General features: G+C 41.0%; 1 protein-coding gene across 1 annotated transcript in view; it reads right to left on the minus strand.

The window, feature by feature from the left end:
• The window catches only part of LOC123946508 (protein adenylyltransferase SelO-like), a 38,050-nt gene that overhangs the window by 9,282 nt on the left and 8,596 nt on the right, over positions 1-20,172 (minus strand). Inside the window, exons 7-20 of the mRNA XM_046011870.1 lie at positions 19,372-19,436; positions 19,228-19,284; positions 19,039-19,137; positions 18,796-18,863; positions 16,691-16,778; positions 13,609-13,678; positions 12,774-12,846; positions 10,707-10,790; positions 9,024-9,153; positions 3,670-3,714; positions 3,490-3,571; positions 3,294-3,386; positions 2,195-2,274; positions 901-944 (exon numbers count right to left, since the gene is read on the minus strand). Coding sequence (XP_045867826.1) covers positions 901-944; positions 2,195-2,274; positions 3,294-3,386; positions 3,490-3,571; positions 3,670-3,714; positions 9,024-9,153; positions 10,707-10,790; positions 12,774-12,846; positions 13,609-13,678; positions 16,691-16,778; positions 18,796-18,863; positions 19,039-19,137; positions 19,228-19,284; positions 19,372-19,436 — 1,078 coding nt within the window. The remainder of the gene's footprint in view (positions 1-900; positions 945-2,194; positions 2,275-3,293; positions 3,387-3,489; positions 3,572-3,669; positions 3,715-9,023; positions 9,154-10,706; positions 10,791-12,773; positions 12,847-13,608; positions 13,679-16,690; positions 16,779-18,795; positions 18,864-19,038; positions 19,138-19,227; positions 19,285-19,371; positions 19,437-20,172) is intronic.

The raw sequence follows: 20,172 nt of genomic DNA on the forward strand, positions 1-20,172 counted from the left end.
GCCACCCTGACGACACGCACTAGCTCTCTAGACGAGTCCTAAGGAAGGCAACAGGACTCAAGGACCTTGGACCTTCTGTCCGAACTTCTTTGCTCTCGTTAGAATCTGCACTGCGGAAAGAACTAACTTCCTTTTCGTTCTTCTCCAATCCAAGTGTGAAGTCACGTGGTAAACTGAAATCAATATATAGAGATGATTTCTTTTTACAGCCATCACTTACTGGATGTGCATTATGGCCCATGCACTGTACCAGCAAAATTTACATACATTATTCTTCATCATTATAACAACGCTGCAAAATATCCCCACTTTGCAATAGCTAAGGGCCTTGAAACTCAGAGTTAAGTATCTTTCAGATCATACAGCTAAAAGGTGGCAAGATAAGATTCATCTGCCAGATCCCCAAACTCACATTCTTCCCACCATAACCCAAACTACCTTATCTCTCTACCATCTCTTAGGACAATATTATTTTAACATCAGTATGCAAACTTATTAAAAGTGGAACTGTTATACTCCGTTAAAGGTCATTTAGAAAAGCTCATAGATGACACTTCAACTCAACTAAAATATACTCAACTAGAATTATTCTAGTTAAAAACAAGCCAAAAGAGTGCCTGGGTGGCTCAGTTGGTTAGGTGACTGCCTTTGGCTCAGGTCATGATCCTCGAGTACTGGGATTGAATCCCACATCTGGCTCTCTGCTCAGTGGGGAGTCTGCTTCTCCCTCTGACCCTCCCCTTCTTGTGCTCTCTCTCTCTCTCTCAAATAAATAAATAAAATCTTAAAAAAAAAAACCCAAAACCAAAACCAAAAAACAACCCTCAGTTGTTACTCAAGTAATTACATGCTTTTATGTGATAATCATTAAAGTTGAAAAAAATCAAAAGGTTTACTCACCTGTCATTCTTTTTCTTCTTTCAGAATCTGAATCATTCATGTTACTAATAAAGAATAAAACAAAGGACAAAATTAACAATTGTCTCCTCATATCTTCTTTTTAAAAGAATGGGAATTATTTCACAAGACAAATATTGGGGGGAAAAACATTTAAAAATCACATTGAGGGGCACCTGGGTGGCTCAGTTGGTTAAGCGACTGCCTTCGGCTCAGGAGGTGATCCCAGAGTCTGGGGATGGAAACCCACACTGGGCAACTTGCTCAGTGGGGACCCTGCTTCTCCCTCTCCCATTCTCCTGCTGGTGTTCCCTTTCACTCTTTTTCTCTCTGTCAAATAAGTAAATAAAATCTTTTTTAAAAAAATCACATTGAATCAGTGTCTGAAAGGAAGATAGAAAATACTGAGTTTGATTAAATAATATATAAAATACTACCTTGTTTATTTTAGCTAATCCCAAACCTTTTATTTTTACAAATTAAAAAGTTTTGTCTAAAAAAATCTAAATTGTCTAATATTTTCATTTTAAACAGTTTTCTGAAAATAATTCCTTTTTTTTTCTTTTCTTGATTAATCACGTTCATCTGTACAAACAGCCCTCAGGGGCAATTAAACTGGGAAGGACTATTTCTCTCCGTCTCTCCCTTCAGAGGCCACGACCTACAATGTCTTTACTCCCAAGTTTATTGCTTCTACTTCACTGTAATTTATGAAGCAAAGTAACTTCCTTTTTTTTTTTTTTTAAGATTTTTCATTTATTTATTTGACAGAGAGATCACAAGTAGGCAGAGACGCAGGCAGAGAGAGAAGGAAGGGGAAGCAGGCTCCCTGCGGAGCAGAGAGCACAATGTGGGGCTCAATTCCAGGACCCTGGGATCATGGCCTGAGCTGAAGGCAGAGGCTTAACCCACTGAGCCACCCAGGTGCCCCACAAAGTAACTTCTTACAAAGGTATACAATGTGACAACTAATAGGTACTGGCTAGAAGCCTGGGGAGCTGTCCTCAGGGCTTCGGGGCATGGGCTCTCCAGGCCCCCGGGGAAGCAGCGTTATCAGAGTTGAGGTGAACAGACCAGTGCTGTCTTCATGGGTGGGTTGTTGCCACGGACACTTCAGCAGATGCAAAGTACCCAGGAGCAAAAGGGAAATGTTGGCTCCTGGGGCAAATAATGCATTATATGTTAATTTAAAAAAATAAAATTTAAAAAAAAAAAATGTTAGAAAGTTGAAGGAAGACTTGATGGGTTGCCTCTGCTAAATATGTCACATGCTTTTTCAGAAGAGGTTAGACCTTACCTCTTCAGTCTCAGAAGGTACTGGGACACCCAGGCAGGAAAAAGCTGGTGCTCTGAAATCATCTTCAGTGCCCAGAATTGCTACATGAAAACGTGGTAATAGGCTGCTCATTATATGAATATTAGTTGTATATTTTAACTTCATGTTACTTTATGTTCCTTAATAATAACTTGGAAGATCCAGATTTTTTAAGACATGCTAGTTTAAGTAGAAGTTGTACTAAAATAGAATATGTTTTTCCTTTCTTTATATAACCTTCAACTCTAAAATTCTAATTCACGGAAATTCATGTAATGGCAGTATTTAAGATAAACCAAGTCTTTACAGAGATTACACGTGAGTACTTATGTTATCCAACAGCCTTCCTTTAAATAATATATAACTTACTTTTAAAAATTTAATTCCCAACTGCATTTTATTTTGTCACCCATGAATTCATTCAGCAAATATTTATAGAATGTCAGGACTGTGCTGGGAACTGTCAGGTGGGAAGGATATAAAAATTAATAAGATGTGATTCCACTCCTAGTATCTATCCAAGAGAAACGAAAACACATGTTCACACAAAAACTTGTACATGATGCTCAGAGCAGTATTTATTCACAATCAGCCAAGAAGCAGAAATGACCCAAATGTCCATCAACTGGTAAATGGATCAGCAAAAGACGGAACAGCCACACAGTGGAGTACCACTGAGCGACAAGGAGGAAAGAACTGCTGATACAGTCACAAGATGCAGGAACCTCAAAACTCAGCTAATGAAGAAGCCAAGTACAAAAGACCACATTTTGTATGATTCCATTTATAGGAATTGTCTAGAAAGTGAAAACCTGGAGACACCAAGTAAATTAGTAGCTGCTTGGGGCTAGGAGTGGAAACAGAGATTAACGGCAAATGGGCAAAAGGATCTTCTTTTTAGGGTGATCAGGGGACAGTTCTAGAATCAAATCATGGTGGTAAATGCCCAAATCTGTAAATTATAAAAAATCACTGCATTATGTACTTAAGGCCAGTGGGAGTTTATGGCATGTAAATTATACCTCAGTACATCTGTTAAAGAAAACTTCATTAAGAGAAACAAAATGTCACAAATGACTACCTGGGGAATGTTGAGCTCCTCTAACTGGCTTTGAGTAATCTCGCTGAGCTGCCGAAATGTCATTGTAAAATCAGCTTCTGTCTTTTCCATGAGCTAATGAAAATAATTAAATTTATCAATCTCAAGTCTTCAAGAAGATGCTGATTAGTAATTCAAATGTTAGTCGGAAAAAAATAAAATAAAATGACAAACTCACATGTAAGAGAAATGCAATTAAATCATCATCACCCTTCCTTTCTCTAAGTAACCCCAGTTTGGCTTTGAACAAGTCTCTAAATCTGAAAGAGAAATGTCAGTTCAGTTCAAGTCTCCCTATTTTAAGAATTGACCTCAAACCAACCAAGATGCTTTAATATTTCTACTCAAAAGGACAAACCTTGTGTAATAAAGAACAGGATACCCCTCAAGAATCTGAGCGGCTCTACAGGGAGAAAAAAGGAAGGACAGTTAAGCTTGATCAATTAACATTCTTGAATTATGTTTTATAAGAACAACGTGAACTTTCCACATATTAAATATAAATATGGTAATTACATTTATCAATCTCAATTCATATATTTCATAAAAATACGAAGATTAAAGCTTTTTTTATCTTACAATCTTATTTTTATTGAGGTAAAATTTGAACGTAGTGAAATGCATGAATGTTCATTGTACTATTCAATGAGTATTCTGAGAGATTAAAGCTTCTTAACCTTAAACTCATCTTTAAACAAATTTTTTTTTTCTTTTGAAGATTTTATTTATTCATTTGAGAGAGAGAAAGCATAAACAGGGGGAGAGGCAGAGGGTGAGGAAGAAGCAGACTCCCTGCTGAGCCAGCTGGGGGTGGGGGTGGATTACTCTATGCTGGATCCCAGGACCGAGATCATGACCTGAGCTGAAGGCAGACACTTAACCATCTGAGCCACCCAGGCACCCAACAAATTAAGTTTCTATTTCTTAATATTCTTAAATGTATTTTTTAAAGATTTATTTATTTATTTATTTGACAGACAGATCACAAGTAGGCAGAGAGGCATGCAGAGAGAGAGGAGGAAGCAGGCTCCCTGCTGAGCAGAAAGCCCGATGCGGGGCTCGATCCCAGGACCCTGGGATCATGACCTGAGCCGAAGGCAGAGGCTTTAACCCACCGAGCCATCCAGGCGCCCTTTACATGTATTTTAAATCATACGAAAGCTCAACTCATTCTGAAGCTCCCTTCTTTACCTTACCGACCTCATCCCACGTAAATTTTCCCCTTGCTCATTCTGAGGCAGCCACAGGAGCCATCTGGCTGTTCCTTAAACACCCCCCACACACCTGCTTGGGGACTTTGCACAGGCTGTTCTCTTGCCTGGAGCACTCTTCCCCCAGGTATCTGTGTAGTTTGCTCCTGCGACTCCTTCAAGCCTTTGCCTGAGTGAGGTCCTGACCATCCTTTTATTTTTTTTTAAAGATTTTATTTATTTATTTGACAGAGAGATCACAAGTAAGCAGAGAGGCAGGCAGAGAGAGAGGAGGAAGCAGGCTCCCGGCTGAGCAGAGAGCCCGATGCGGGGCTCGATTCCAAGACCCTGAAATCAGGACCTGAGCTGAAGGCAGAGGTTTTAACCCACTGAGCCACCCAGGCGCCCCCATATGCTAGATATTTCATTTTGAGTAACTTATAAACACTACAATGTTGTCTATTTATTATTTATTCTGTTGTTTAAAAAGGTAACCATGTACACTTTTTTCTTCAGCCTGAATTCAGAATGAGAGATCACATAATAGTCAGACTCTGAGATTAAAAGTTCAGCTTTATTATTGATAAAAGCTAGTCTGGAAAATATGGTTTAAGTCTATGGATCAATCGGCATGTTGTACCTAAATTCGAAAGACTTATTCACTCAACTACTAGAATAACAGTTACATCTATGGGCCTCCCCCATTTGAGCACACCCCTGTAAAATTTTCAGATAAAAAAGCAGAAAATGTATGCTTTCTCTGGTTGGGCAGATCTCCGAAAAGAGAGGTATTAGTAGGATGAGCCACACAGGTTTAAATTCGTCTCCCAAATTCACCAAACTGGTCATTAACCCTTCATTCCCCCAGAGAGGAATTAAGTGGAGCCAGAGAAGGACTGTGAACTGTCATGAAGTCCTGCCCCTCCTCCCATCAGAACCACCCAAAGGGGGATAAGTGATTTCCTTTAAAAATCTTCAAGGCCAGGGGCGCCTGGGTGGCTCAGTGGGTTAAAGCCTCTGCCTTCCGCTCAGGTCATGATCCCAGGGTTCTGGGATCGAGCCCCGCATCGGGCTCTCTGGCTCTGCGGACAGCCTGCTTCCTCCTCTCTCTCTCTGCCTGCCTCTCTGCCTACTTGCGATCTCTGTCTGTCAAATAAATAAAATCTTAAAAAAAAAAAATCTTAAAAAAATCTTCAAGGCCAAACACTAAACCAGAGATGTCAAAGGAAGATGGTGGTTCAAATGAATTTTTGGTGCCTGCCCTTCCCTGATCTAATTTAGCCCCTCTCCAAGGCCTCAGAGCTGGTAGGGCCTGGAGGAGGCAGGCAGGCCTGGAGGGACTGAGCAAGGCTGCAGGCCCTCACTCTTGAGGTACAGCATGGCTGAGAAGAGCAAAGACATCAAGGGCCCTATCTGTATAAATGTGACTGGAAAAAATTAGTGGGCTCCCTGGCTTCCACGAGGCTTCAGGAGAGCTGCTAAAACCTCTCTACCCCAAAGGTAGGAGAATGCTAGCCTTGGCTGCTCAGGAGAGCTGGGAGCAAAGAGACAGCCTACGAGAGGCCAAGTAGAAAGCTAAAAACTTGCCTGCAGGTCCTCTGCCAGCCCGTGAAAGGGGTACCACCGCTTAACTGGAGCGGAGCCCCAACAGAGAGGCAAAGGAAAATGACGCAGTGCCCAAGTGTTCTCCTCTCATAGCCAGAGAGAGCGGAAACAGAAGACCCCTGAACGGCTGGCTCTCAGCACCATGGAACGGCTAGTGGACACAGACACCACTCTGAAAACAGTAGTAAGACCTTTCTGGAGAATAAACTGTGCCTCAGTAGACCTTCTGGAACTCCAAGACAATATTTCAGGCTACAGAATTCAGTGGGTGGATTGAGACGGAAGACGGTTACTCCTGAGACTCAAATTGAGTGGCCTAGGAAACTGGGGAGAAGAAATACCACAAAACCTACACAAAAATACAAAGAAATGGAAAGCATAAGGAAAAAAAAAAATAAGAGACTTGGGGACAAATGAAGGGGGATTCACACCAAGAATGGAGTGCCAGAAGCACAAAAAGAAGTGAATGGAAGAAAGTCAACAGTTAAGCAAAAGCAGAGATTTCCCTCGCTGGGTACGTAGTTGCCGGTGAAGCAGAAGCCCTATGGGTGCCACGGAACGAGGGGTTTTTCCGGAAGGATTTGACCTTCCGTGACTGTGGGAGCCGGTGAAGAAGGACGAATCGTCCTGTTGCTTCTGTGTCTGGTTTTGGGGCCAACGCTGGCGGCGAGGAGAGGACAGAAAATTGGATGTGAGACCGGAGACAGTGAAGACCAGCCAGAATCTGCCCAAACCAAAACCCAAGTCTGTCCCTCAAGGTCCAAGCCCCGCGACGCAGGCCAGCTGCGATCAGCCCGTGCCCCTCACCACGGGGCGGTGCCCGCCCTGACCCAGCACTCGCCCTGGCTCTCTCCCCGCACCAACACCACCGACCAGCAGACGGACAGCAGTGCGCGCGAGCAGCAGTGGCGCCAGGCTGCAGGCCCGCCCTCTGGGTGCAGCCACGCCCCTGCCTCACTTCCGCCTGCCTCACTTCCGCCTTCCAGATCCTGCAACGGAACCCGTAACCGTACGGGGAAGGAACTTGGACCAGTGCGGCTGGGCTGGTACAAAGTAAGGGCCCTACACTCACATGGCTCTATGATTAAGTCCTGGCTGATGGGAAAGGAGGGAGGAGATGTGCACAAACGCCGACATGTATCCTTCCATAGTGAGGACTTGCCTCTTCTCCATGCTGCCACTCAGAAGTTGGCTGTTCCAGATGGTGCCCCATCCCGGACCCTGAGGGCTTCAGCCGTGAGTGGATGGTGGGATGGAAAAGTCAAAGCCGTCTGAGACTCAGCAGAGTCCCCACTCCAGCCCTCAGTTACCAACCCGCACGCTTTTCATGGGGGAGGAAAACCATGTCCCTCTTGTTCAAACTACTATTATTTCGGGTTTCTGTTATGCACGAGTGAATCTATAATCTGGGGCCCTGATCTCAGTCATCTGCCAGAGTAAAATAAAAATAGTAAGGGTTATGAAGGATTCAGAAAATACATCACCTCTATACCCCACTAAGGGAAATAATAGAGTAATCGAAACAGAGACTTCGAGATGAAACCCTGAATAAAAGGCGGTGGCCAGCAGTGAAATGATCAGAAATGTGTGCGTGCGCAGGTTGGTGAAGCGCTAGGGCAAAGACTTGTGATGGGAGAGATACACTTCCTACCCTTTGTAGGAAAACCTACAACAGTCTGAAATTCAAAATACTAGGCTACCTTATTAGCAAAAGCTGGCAGTTGGGTTCTTAGAGGTAAAAAGTAAAAGAATCTGAGTCTCACTGAGATGGAGGAGAAAACTTAAATAAGTCAGTAGAATCTTAGTGAAAGAAAGGTACTTGGAAACTCGTTTTCCCGCAACAGTAGAGAAAGTGGCAGAAAAAGGAAGATAACTACCAGCAGCGGGTGGAGAATACAGCAGTTTCCAAATCAAAGTGGGGGAGTGATGAATGAACTTCTCAAATCATAAATAGATAAGGAAAGCCAGTGGGGTGGCGGGGAACTGATACATAAAATAGAGATAAAGCAGAGTATAAGACAGGAATAAAATAAATCAGTTGTTACAGTAAATGTAAACAGCCTACACACTTCTCTTAAGACCGAAACCATCACACTAAGTTAAAACCTGGCTATATGTGTTGTTTGTTTTTACAAGAAACATACTGTAAGATAAATGACAAACGTAGAAAAACAAAGTGAGACTCCAGGCAAATCCAACAAAAAGAAAGCATGAATTACAATATTAATATCAGATAAATTGAAATTTGGAGTTAAAAGGCTAAATCAAGATAAAGGGGGTCTTGGTGTTAGGCTAAAAGGAACTTTTTTTTTAAGGAAATTTAAGTAAAAACCGGTGTGTGTCAATAATACAATAGCAAAATATTAAAATTTAAAACCATCAGAAAAAATTACTTAGTAAAAATACAATTAAAGTGGGAGACTTTTAATACACATCTCAAATGCATCAAATTTATCGAAAAGATAAAAAAATAGAGTCATAAAGGCCTTGAATAATACACTAAATACACTCAATTTGATATAGTAAAACCTTTGACTACAGATGCAGAAAATTCATTATTTTGGGGCGATAAACTTAACACATTTTAAATAGTATATTTTACCAAACACATGTAAAAATATATGAATAAAATGAGCCCAACTATTAGATATTAAGAAAAACAGTGATAAATAACCCTTAGATCAAAGAGAAATAAGCTAAAATTTCACAACACCTAAAAAGCAATAAATAGGGAAACACTTTATCCTAATAACTGTGGGGGAAAGCCAAAACTGTACTAGACAAAAATATAGTTTGAAATGGCTTCATTATTAAAGACTAAATATTAAGATGTTTTTAAAATGTTAGCTTGAAAAAATGATCATTATACAAATGTATTTTCATACAGATTTAATTAGTGGACTTTGGATTTACTCACAGCTTCTTTTGCCTAGGATCCAGTAATGGATTTAAAGCTTGCAACAACTTGTTTAAATTAAACATTCCAATATTGGCCTGATTTCCTATTTTATATCTTCTTTCATCATCAGATGTGTTTGGGACAAAATCTGTTTAAGATAAAAAATATTAGCCTTTTTAAAAATTTTATTTATTTAGGGGCACCTGGGTGGCGGTTAAGCAACTGTCTTCAGCTCAGGTCATGATCCTGGTATCCCAGGATTGAGTCTGGGATCAGGCTCCCAGCTCCATGGGGAGTCTGCTTCTCCCTCTGACCTTCTCTCCTCTCATATGCTCTCACTCTCTTGCTCTCAAATAAATAAATAAAATCTTTTTAAAAGAAAACAACAACAACAAGATTTTATTTATTTATTTAGAGAGAGAGACAGTGAAAGAACACAAGCAAAGAGAGTGGGAGAGGGAGAAGCAGGACTCCTGCTGAGCAGGGAGCCTGACGTGGGGCTTGATCCCAGGACCCTGGGATCATGACCTAAGCTAAAGGGGACGCTTAACAACTGAGCCATCCAGGCGCCCAATACTAGCCTTTTATAGTGGAGATAATTGTAATAAAAGGCCTCTCCCTAAGTTTATATTTAAGCTTAATAAATTTATATTCATTAGATATGTTTACATTTATTAAATCTTTCTGACGTTAAACATTTAGCTAAAAATTAACATAAACAGGGGCACCTGGGTGGCTCAGTGGGTTAAAGCCTCTGCCTTTGGCTCAGGTCATGGTCCCAGGGTCATGGGATCGAGCCCCACATCAGGCTCTTTGCTCAGCAGGGAGCCTGCTTCCCTCTCTCTCTCTGCCTGCCTCTCTGCCTACTTGTGATCTCTGTCTGTCAAATAAATAAATAAAATCTTTAAAAAAAATAAAATAAAAACTAAAATTAAAATTAACATAAACACTTACTACCCATACACATGAAATTCTTTTTAAATACATATATTTGCCTAATAGAGGAATATATTTTTACTATGTAAGAATTTTCAGGTGATCAGGGGTGCCTGGGTGGTTCAGTCTCTTAAGCGTCTGCCTTCAGCTCAGGTCACGATCCCAGGGTCCTGGAATTGAGTCCTGCATCCAGCTTCCTGATCAGTGCTTCTCTCTTTCCTACTCCCTCTGTTCCTTCCCTTGCTCATGCTTGCTCTCTCTTGCTCTCAAATGAAATCTTAAAAAAAAAATTTTTTTTCAGGTGATCATAAATGTCCTTCAAACCCCACCTCAAGTATCACACCGTCCACAAAGCCTGCTTGGATCCCTCCTTGCAAGGACTGTGTTACTATGGCCTCCATCTTATAGGTTGGTAACGTGAGAAATAACTTGTCCAGGGAAGGGCACCAAGCCACCGTGGCTCAGACGCCAGAAGTCAAACCTGCATCTGTCTCACACAGGTTCCCTGCTGCCTCCCTGTCATCTTCTCTAATATGTAATTCCTTAAGGGCAGAGACCATGAAGGACTCATTTTTGTGTCCCTATAGCACCTGGAACATTCAGTACTACATAAAGTGACCATTTTATGAATGAACCCAATTCTTTCTACTACCTCAACACTGTATCAGCTATAACAACTTATCTAAAATAACCCGTAATCATTTTTTGGTGAAATAAGATATATGTGTGTCTACACATGCATTTTTACATATAAGTCATACATACCTGGGTTATAGGCTTCCATAAAACCAAATGGGCCATAGTCGATTGTAATGGATAACAAACTGAAGTTATCTGTATTACAAACACCTGAAATCACAACAAAGAGATTCCAAAAACACGGTAATAAAATAATAAAGCATTTTTAAATGTATAAAATTATCAAGAATAGGAAAATGGAAATGCATTTGTTTTGGAAGTAAAATAAAATTGGGTTATCAATTGAAAGTTGAACTGGTGATATCAAATACCTAATATATATTAAAACTACATCATTTAACTAAATTTACCCTTTTGTTTTATACCTCACCCCATAAAGATTTCAAATACTACAGAACAAAAGCCCCAAGAAATACAACTTCTTCTTACTTATCCTCAATTTCTTCTTTGTTTAAAAAAATACACGTTACTCGGAATGGAAGTGAAACTAGTAAAGGAATAAGATGAATTTATTTCCAAAGGATGGGGAAAGGGTAAAATAAGGATATGCACTCCCATTACAGTCCTCCGCTGCAGACCCTAGCAGAAGGGGGAGGGAGTGTGCCCTCCCAGGCAAGGGGGCTAGGGCTGGTGGCCAGCGTGTGGGGCAGGAGGAAGCCGGGGAATGGATACACCAGCCTAATACAAGATATTTGGCAGTCAGGTTTCAATGTTTTTCAGAGCAAGATGGCCCTGTTTATCAATATGTTAAACATACAGACTCTCTAACCCAGCCATCCCATGTTAGGGGTCTGTCCTCAAAAGTTGCCTTCAGGAATAGGAAGATACAGTTGCAAGGTAGTCATTGTGCCATGGTTCCTAACAGCAAAAACTCTGAAACACCTACCCTGCTCTCCCTACCCCAACCCACTCCAAGAGAGATACACAGAGTATGTGTGTGATCAGCTAAGCGGATTTCAAGAAGTTTTTCAATGTGGGATTCCCTTCAGGTATTCATCTAGAGACATTAGAACATACATGATTTGTTCAAGCAGATATTCCTTCCTATGCAACTACACACACTAAATGGCTTCCAACACACAAGCCAGCCCTGTTTTTTACAGGAGGTGTATGAATATCATCCTAAAAGAGTCCAAAAATATTGATATAAAATGGTTAATAATGATTACCCTGGAGAATGGAATTTACACTCACTTCCGTATACTTTCAATTCCTTTTTTTTAAAGATTTTTAAAATTTCTTTGAGCGAGAGAGAGAGTCAGAGAGAGAGAGAGAGCACGACCAGGGGGAAGGGGCAAAGGGAGAAGCAGACACCCCCACCGAGCAGGGAGCCAGACAAGGACTTGATCCCAGGACCCTGCAATCATAACCTGAGCCTAAGGCAGCCACTTAACCAACTGAGCCACCCAGGCGCCCTATACTTAACCATTCTTTACTGTAAGCATTCAGTGCTTTTATAATTGAGATTTTAAAAACAGTTTTAAAGTGACCAAAATATATCGTGTAGCCACATGGTTGAAAACGTTTAAGGCTGGGGCACCTGGGTGGTTCAGTTGGTTAAGCGTCTAACTCTTGCTTTTGACTCAGGTCTTGATCTTTGGGATTGTGAAATCAAGTCCAGCTTCCAGGGTCAGGCTCTGCACTCAGCGTGGAGTCTGCTTGTCCATTTCCCTCCCTCTCTACCCCGCCCCTTTTGCCTGCTTGTGCTCTCTCTCTAAAATAAATAAATAAATATTATTTATTTAAATATTTGTTTTTAAATAAATATTTTTATTTATTATTTTTTGAATTTTTATTATTTTTATTAATAAAAATGTTTTTATTAAATATTTAAATAATTTATTTAAGATATTTAAATAAATAAAATCTTTTTTTAAAAAAGAAAGTTTTACAGGTAATAACATCCTCGTCGAATTGAGGATGCTTATTTTATCTTGTGCATACTGTTCCATTCAAAACCATTTTAAACACAAGAAAATTGTTTCTCTGTTGCTAAAAACAAATTCATACATCATAAATGTTAAGAAGCGCATCAGCAGGAATATTTTGAAGTATACAGAAGTGGAGTCTTCTGCTTCAACAAATTAACTCTACTTTCTCATCAGGAAAATGGAACATCAGTAGATGACTTACCATGAGCAAAACCAACAGACATCCACAAGGCAATGAGTTGTGCCGTCTTTGATACCACAATAGAGAAAAAATCCTAAAATAAAATTCAGGAAATTTTTCAGATTTTCAGGAATGTATACTCTTTTAGGATTTCTGCTAAGTCATGAGGAGAACATGGAAAGAATTCCGGATATCAAAAGATGAAAAAGGAATGGAAATTAACAAATGTAAGGAAAAAAATGGAAGAATGTGGAATTAGTCACTGAGAAATAATATATAAAGGCCCAGACATAGTATTATTACCAGGCCTTCTCCATGTCCAATAAGAACAGGAAAAGCATTAGAATTCAGCACAAGGGAGTTAAATGTAAGCAAAGTAAGTTCTTAAACTTTGAAATGAATCACAAAGAAAAATGATGGAATTCCCTTCACTGTGGCTGCTAAGAGAATGAAAGAGGGTTATGAAGACCCGATCATTTCCACAAGAACAGAAAATCACATTTTCCAGTTATGTATTGTGTTTATTTTAGAACTACTACTACTACTACAGAAATATCTGTATTTCTCACGTCTGAGAAAAGACTACGTAAGACCAAGTTACAAAACATGTGCAAAACGTCAGGTCCAGAGTCAGGAGGTAGTAGCCCCTGTTCTTCTCTGGACGCCTTCCAAACAGAACAACCTTCCTATCTGTGTCTTGTTTAGGAAGTGGTTCACCTTCCCCTCACCTAACAAAAGGTTCAAAGTGTACTCCATTTCCTTTCCTACCCACCCAGTCGAGTTCTAAGTTGTAACCGTTGATGTTGGCGGGCCAGGAGAGAAAACCGAGTATGGACCTTTCTCTTTACAAACTTACCACGTATCTGTTAGGTTCCGTGGCCTTTACTGAGGGGAAATGCTCCTGTATGATGAAGTCTAGTAACGTCCTGGAGAAAAGAAGGAGAAAACATCAGCGTTCCCCCATATCAAATTATCTAAGTCCACCCTTGACATCCAGGAAGCCATTAGATTCAAGCTTCAAATTTTAAGAATTAAAATAAGATTTTACTCTAAAAAAACAGCCATAGAGAAAGACTTCCTCAATACCAGTCAAAACGGGAAATGAGTTTCTAAGTATTAGATTCCACCATGTGTATGACAAATGCACGCCTACTGTATGCCCCACCAGGTGCACGTACTGGGGGAAAGGATGCCAAAACCCAGATCCAGAGGCGCCTGGGTCGCTCAGTGGGTTAAAGCCTCTGCCTTCGGCTCAGGTCATGATCCCAGGGTCCTGGGATCGAGCCCCGCATCAGACTCTCTGCTCAGCAGGGAGCCTGCTTCCTCCTCTCTCTACCTGCCTCTCCGCCTACTTGTGATATCTCTCTCTGTCAAATAAATAAATGAAATCTTAAAAAAAAAAAAAAAAAAAAAACCCAGATCCAGAGGACCCAAACTCAAAGCGCACAGAGCCCATCAGGGAGAAGAACACACGAAGAAATAATGACATTACAGTGTGACACATCCAAGTAACAGAATATAAAAGTTACACAGATAACAGAGCAGGGAACAATTATTGATATCTGCAGGGTCACATAAGGCTTCACAAATGGGGGAGGGGGGCAAAAGACTGTCCAGTGTTCGAAGTTATTTAAGTTGTCTGTGTATCACATTTTTTATTCCCTATTTTAACTGACTCGTCAACTAACTATAGTGTTGAATGTACTGGATAAGAAAGAAGCCATAACTCAGTGGGTTAAAGCCTCTGCCTTCAGCCCAGGTCATGGTCCCAGGGTCCTGGGATCGAGCCCCACATCGGGCTCTCTGCTCAGCGGGGAGCCTGCTTCCCATCCTCTCTCTCTGCCTGCCTCTCTGCCTACTTGTGATCTCTGTCTGTCAAATGAATAAATAAAATCTTTAAAAAAAAAAGCCATAAAAAAGATTGGGGTTGTAGATGTGACTAGGGAATTATTAAAAGCCAGTCAAAACAAAAGGAATGGATTAGAGTTTGTGTATATATGTATTTTTCTAATCACTTAATAATTTAATCATGTGAATACGTACTTATATGTCAAGAACTGTTGCAAGCATTTGGGAAACAAAAAGGAATACATATGTGGTTACGTGAGCCAACAGATTTTCAGGAGGCGGCGGTCACTAAAACACATCAAATGTCAGAGAAATAAGTGAACTACAATGGAAGTATTACCACCAGATGGGACAATTTCAGTGACACTGTGAATCCAAGCAGAAGTGACCCAAAAAACAAATGGGAAGTTAGAAATAATGCCCAGTGAGTGCAGACAACTCTTCTCCACAAGCGAGACCACCAGGAGCTCGGCGAACATTTGCTAATAACTAAGAGACCCAGAGAGGGCTCTGGCCAGTGTGATAATGATAACTTCTCTATTCTGCTTCCTCCTTTTCCTCGGGGCTTCTCTCCCCGCATCCTTCACCGCCCAGACATCTGGACTTCGGCGCTGACACCTACAACACAGGATCCACACCCCAAAGGACTCTAGTCCGTCTAAGAGAATCCATGTGACTTTTTAGAACTGTTTGCAACTGTGTTATCTTAACAAAAGGAAGCGGAATTCCTCTTAAAGAAGGAAATTTCTTTTCCTTCTGCCTGAAGACACATCTTGTTAAATCGGCCCGAGGAAGACGGAATTGTGTAAGTAGAGACGCGGCAGGCACTAAGATATCACAAAACGCTGGAAGCTGTACTGTGTGATTCAAGGGCAAGAATCCGTTGCTTTTGCTCTTTTGAAGCAATCCTCCGTGCTCCTTCCAGAGAAACTTCAGTGAGACACATTCTGTTCTTAAACGCTCTAGGTACATTTGCCTGTTTGTTGGCTTGCTTTTGTCCGTTTGAAGGGGCTGAGTTTCAGCTGTGGGTCAACCCAGAGCAAAGCAGGCATCTCACAGGTGTCAAAACCGCAGTCTGGGGAAGAGACATGAGAGAGAAGACGCACTCTGGGAACCCAGAAGTTGAAAGGAGATCTTTGGATCTCTGCAGGCTGTGGATTTGGGGGGGTTGAATCACTTCCACCCAGGCCTCTGAATGGCACGAGGCCCTCAGCTACAACTGGGCTGCAAACCAGATTAAAAATTCCTTGAGCAAAGGGTCTACTGGGTTTCACACTTCTTTCGGCCTCCTAGAAAATCTACATGTAGTTGTTATGCCCGAGTTTTCGCATCCGAGAGACCACCAAGGAGCCAAGCACCGATGCAGTCACACGAGGGTTTATTTGACAAGCTTAAGCTTGGGCCCAAGTATACCCAACCTGTACAGCGGAGTAGGGACTTGGACCCCGAACCAGATTACAGTTAGAGTTTTTAAAGGCAGAGTAGGGGTGGACTGCCTGTGGGTGAGGACAGAGGGGATTAGGGATAGCGGAAGTCTCTAAGGAATTTTGGAAGCAAGGTCTCCAGGACCTTGAGGGGCTAGCTATTGTTGGGAGAAAGGTTATTTATCACCAATAATACAAATCTTCTCGTGAGACCCTTTAGATGTATATCAGTGGGCCATATACTTGGGAATGATTCTCAACACTATCTTGGAGGTTTAGAGATAAAGGAATTGTTAAAGTAGACTTACAAGATCCTGGTCGGACCTGTTGGGGTAGGGGGTCGGTCAGGCTAGGATAGTCCTTAGCAAAATCTCAAGGTGAGGGCAGTGGAGTCCCCAGGGGAGCGCCACTCTGTCTGTTTCAAGGGCTTGTCAGTAGGTGAGGAATTTTAATGATTTTCTTCTGCCTCTGTTTCCCACATCAGCTAAACTTGAGGTGGGATGGCCTTAATTTTCTCAGCCTCCACACAGTGAGTGTTAAAAATATTTATTAATTGAAATATTTGATTTTAACTTATAAGAAAACCCAAAATATTTTAACTTCACAGGACATATACAAGCATTTTTAAATTGCCTTTATCATTAAAAAAAAAAGTCATTTTCTAACCTTAGTAAATCCAGTTCACCATAATGAGCCAAAATTTCTAATGATCCAATTCTAAACCATGACTTTGCAACACGCAGCACTATTGCACCTGAAAAACACACATTTTCATATTTTTAGCATTTAAACTGCAAATACAGCATAATGTGCTTTTCTAAAAATTTAAATTATTTTAGTAAAAAAACAATACAGGAACCCAATTTATTAGAAAAGCAACTAATGAGGGGCGCCTGGGTGGCTCAGTGGGTTAAAGCCTCTGTCTTCAGCTCAGGTCATGATCCCGGGGTCCTGGGATCGAGCCCCGCGTGGGGCTCTCTGCTCAGCAGGGAGCCTGCTTCCCTTCCTCTCTCTCTGCCTGCCTCTCTGCCTACTTGTGATCTCTGTCTGTCAAATAAATAAATAAAATCTTAAAAAAAAAAAAAAAAAAAAAAGCAACTAATGATACCCTAGAAAGCATCAAGGATTTTTCTCTATTTCTTTAGGCCTGGAATCGGTTCAAATGTCAGGAAGCACAACACTTTCATAAATATCAGGGCTCTAGCCTCACTAAAGGCTGCTCAGTTAAACTGTTAGGCTCCAAACACCGGATTTCCAGGGTCTCCTCTGTTGCGACATCTTCCCCATACGTCATCCTGAAATAGGGCATTAGTAAATGATTTACGTGCCATAGTCCCTGCAAGTGCCTTCTCTTGGTGTAACCAATTGAAAACCCACTTCAATGAATAAACGTTTGCGTACGTTCTAACTTATGAAACGCGGAAGACAGACAGTGAATCTATGCATTTTTGTGTTAGTGTTTGCAGCCTTCCATGCTGCCTTGTGTTTTGACTATAGGCATTAGTAATACAATTAGTAAAGAGAATGCATGTTTTTTCCCTAAAAGGAATGCTGTCCTTGCGCGTGTTTGGATGTGAAGATGAGTCTATCCCAGGAAACAAAGCCTCCTGCTCTGCTGGTGCTGCCCTTCCACACAATCCCACCCGCACTGCTACCTCTGGGCCTTGTGCTACTCCCGGTTCTCTGTGCATGCACATTCTTTCTTCTCCCGCAACTGAAATCCTTCCTAATCTCAAAGGTAAATAGCCCTTAACTCCTTCAAGCATGAATATTTGAGGGGGATTGTTTTTTATGAAAATTTTGTCAAAACATATTAGGCACTAAGGATAAAGAATATAACACGTGCACTCAGTGAATCACCGCGATCATCAGCAAAAATGTCATCTGGTCACCAGTGATCCAAAGGACCCAACAGAGCAGGCAGGGCAGTCAGCAGCCCTAACGGCTCTGCTTTCTAAACTGGTGAGTAAGTTTAATACTGGGTGGCTGGCTGGCTTAGTTGGTAGGGCATGCAACTCTTGAGCTCAGGGGAGCGAGTGCAAATCCCACTCATCAATCCATCAATCAAATACACCTATTATTGATTTTTTAGGTCTCTTCCATTCAAGGTCAAGTTTCTCTCGCTGTTTCTCTTTGCTGCCCTACAGCACACATCTCACCTCTTCCTAATTTTTTTATTTCTGGCTTACTAAAGGCTGAGGAAAAAGTTAACTGAGTCAACTGGAAGCAAGCATGAAGAGCGAGCAGTCAGGCGCTGAGGAAGGGTCTGAGGGTCTCTCCTTCGAAGAAAGTGTATGAACTTTTGGGTTCCAGCTTTGTAATATTTTGCTGGCTGTCCATAAACACTTTTGTTCACTTCCCAGATGTCTACTGTTTGAAACCAAAGGGCTAGTGATGTAAGGATGTAGGAAAGGACATCCTATGGTAATATCCTAGTGATACAATTACATCTTAAAGAACCACAGGTCATTTTTTTTTAAAAAAATTTTTTAAAGATTTTATTTATTTGACAGACAGAGATCACAAGTAGGCAGAGAGGCAGGCAGAGAGAAGGGGGGAAACAGGCTCCCCACCGAGCAGAGAGCCCGATGTGGGGCTTGATCCCAGGACCCGAGATCATGACCTGAGCTGAAGGCAGAGGCTTTAACCCACTGAGCCACCCAGGCGCCCCCAAGGGTCATTTTTTAAGAAGACTGCAAAGGTGTCCAGGATCTGTTCTTCTTTAAGAACTTAGCCAAATTTTATGTAAACGTTCTAAAAATTATTATTACCTCTTTCTTTCACGACGTTTCCATTGTAGAATTGATCTCTCCATACTTCATCATCACTCACAACCAGACTGAAACATAAGAGAATCCAACAATTAAAGTTACATGTTAACTCCTAGCAAGCTACCAAGAAGTACCTGAAACCATAAGAAACAATGAGAAATCACGCTACCATAGATCTATCGGCTCAATTTAGTGATACATGCCTGCAGGCCTGAAAGTTAGCCTCAAGGAAAAAGGAATTACCTTGCAGCTCTGCTAGTTGGAATTCCGAGAGAGTGCATAGCCTCGCTGCATAAAAATTCTCTCACTGAGGAACGAAGTACAGCTCTCCCATCACCATTTCTAGGTCAAATAAGAGAAAAAAAGATTTTTGGTTGTAATGAAGACGACACCAATTTTTATTCAGATGACTAAAAAAATTACCAACTGTACCGGGAGTATGGAGTCTTTCCTGAGCCCTTTAATTGGAGCTCCCACTTTTCACCCTGCCTTCAACAACAACAAAGAAATCTAAGTATTAGAAGATTCATATTAATATTTAGCAGAAAAGCTATTATACCAGAAAACATGTGGTACCTGTTCATGTAAATTCCAATAAGGTGAGCTCTTCCGTCCCCAAGCTGACCTGCCCATATCCCAAACTAAAGGAGAAAAAGGAAAATTATTCATGCTTATTACCCTTTAGAGTCCTCATAGTAATTTTATAGCCAAAGTTATTTTGTCAAAATTGAGAATGGAGTATTGCACTTTTAGGATTATAAGAATCAACAACTTGAACAAAGGTAAAAAAAAAAATTCAATCAATAACACATAAGTGAAATTCATTTTAAAAATATAAATTTGAGACATATGATTACTTCATCTTACAGGTGAGCTCACGTTAATAAGATGTAGAATATTTAGAACTGATCTACTGACCTATTTAATTTCAGAATATGAACTAGGAACAATTCATTCTTAGAAAGTTTGCCTATAGAATATGTATGTGATGTAAAATCAAGAACATACTTGTAACTGAAAATATGCTTTTGAACTTACATAGTTAGCTGTATTCAACATTTTCTTTTGCGGTTGCCCAACTCCCAGTTATGCCACTTACTAGCTACAGAAATCTGGGTTACTTAATTCCACTGAGACTGACCTTTCATTTCTGTAAAATGGGATAACCCTTGCCAGGTTGTTGTAAGAATGAATACCAACGGATGCTCTGTACTATGTCTAACATAATGTAAGTTCTCGTGAGATGGTAATAATTATCATTACCAACAGCGATTTGCTAACTTAGACATCGTTCCATTTTCCACATGCATGTTACTTCCAGCAGAAAGTGTCTCAGACTTTCTGGGACTAGGAGGGTTCTGTGAATCCCCCTAACTC

Source organism: Meles meles, chromosome 7 (assembly GCF_922984935.1).
Source record: "Meles meles chromosome 7, mMelMel3.1 paternal haplotype, whole genome shotgun sequence".
Classification (NCBI taxonomy): domain Eukaryota; kingdom Metazoa; phylum Chordata; class Mammalia; order Carnivora; family Mustelidae; genus Meles; species Meles meles.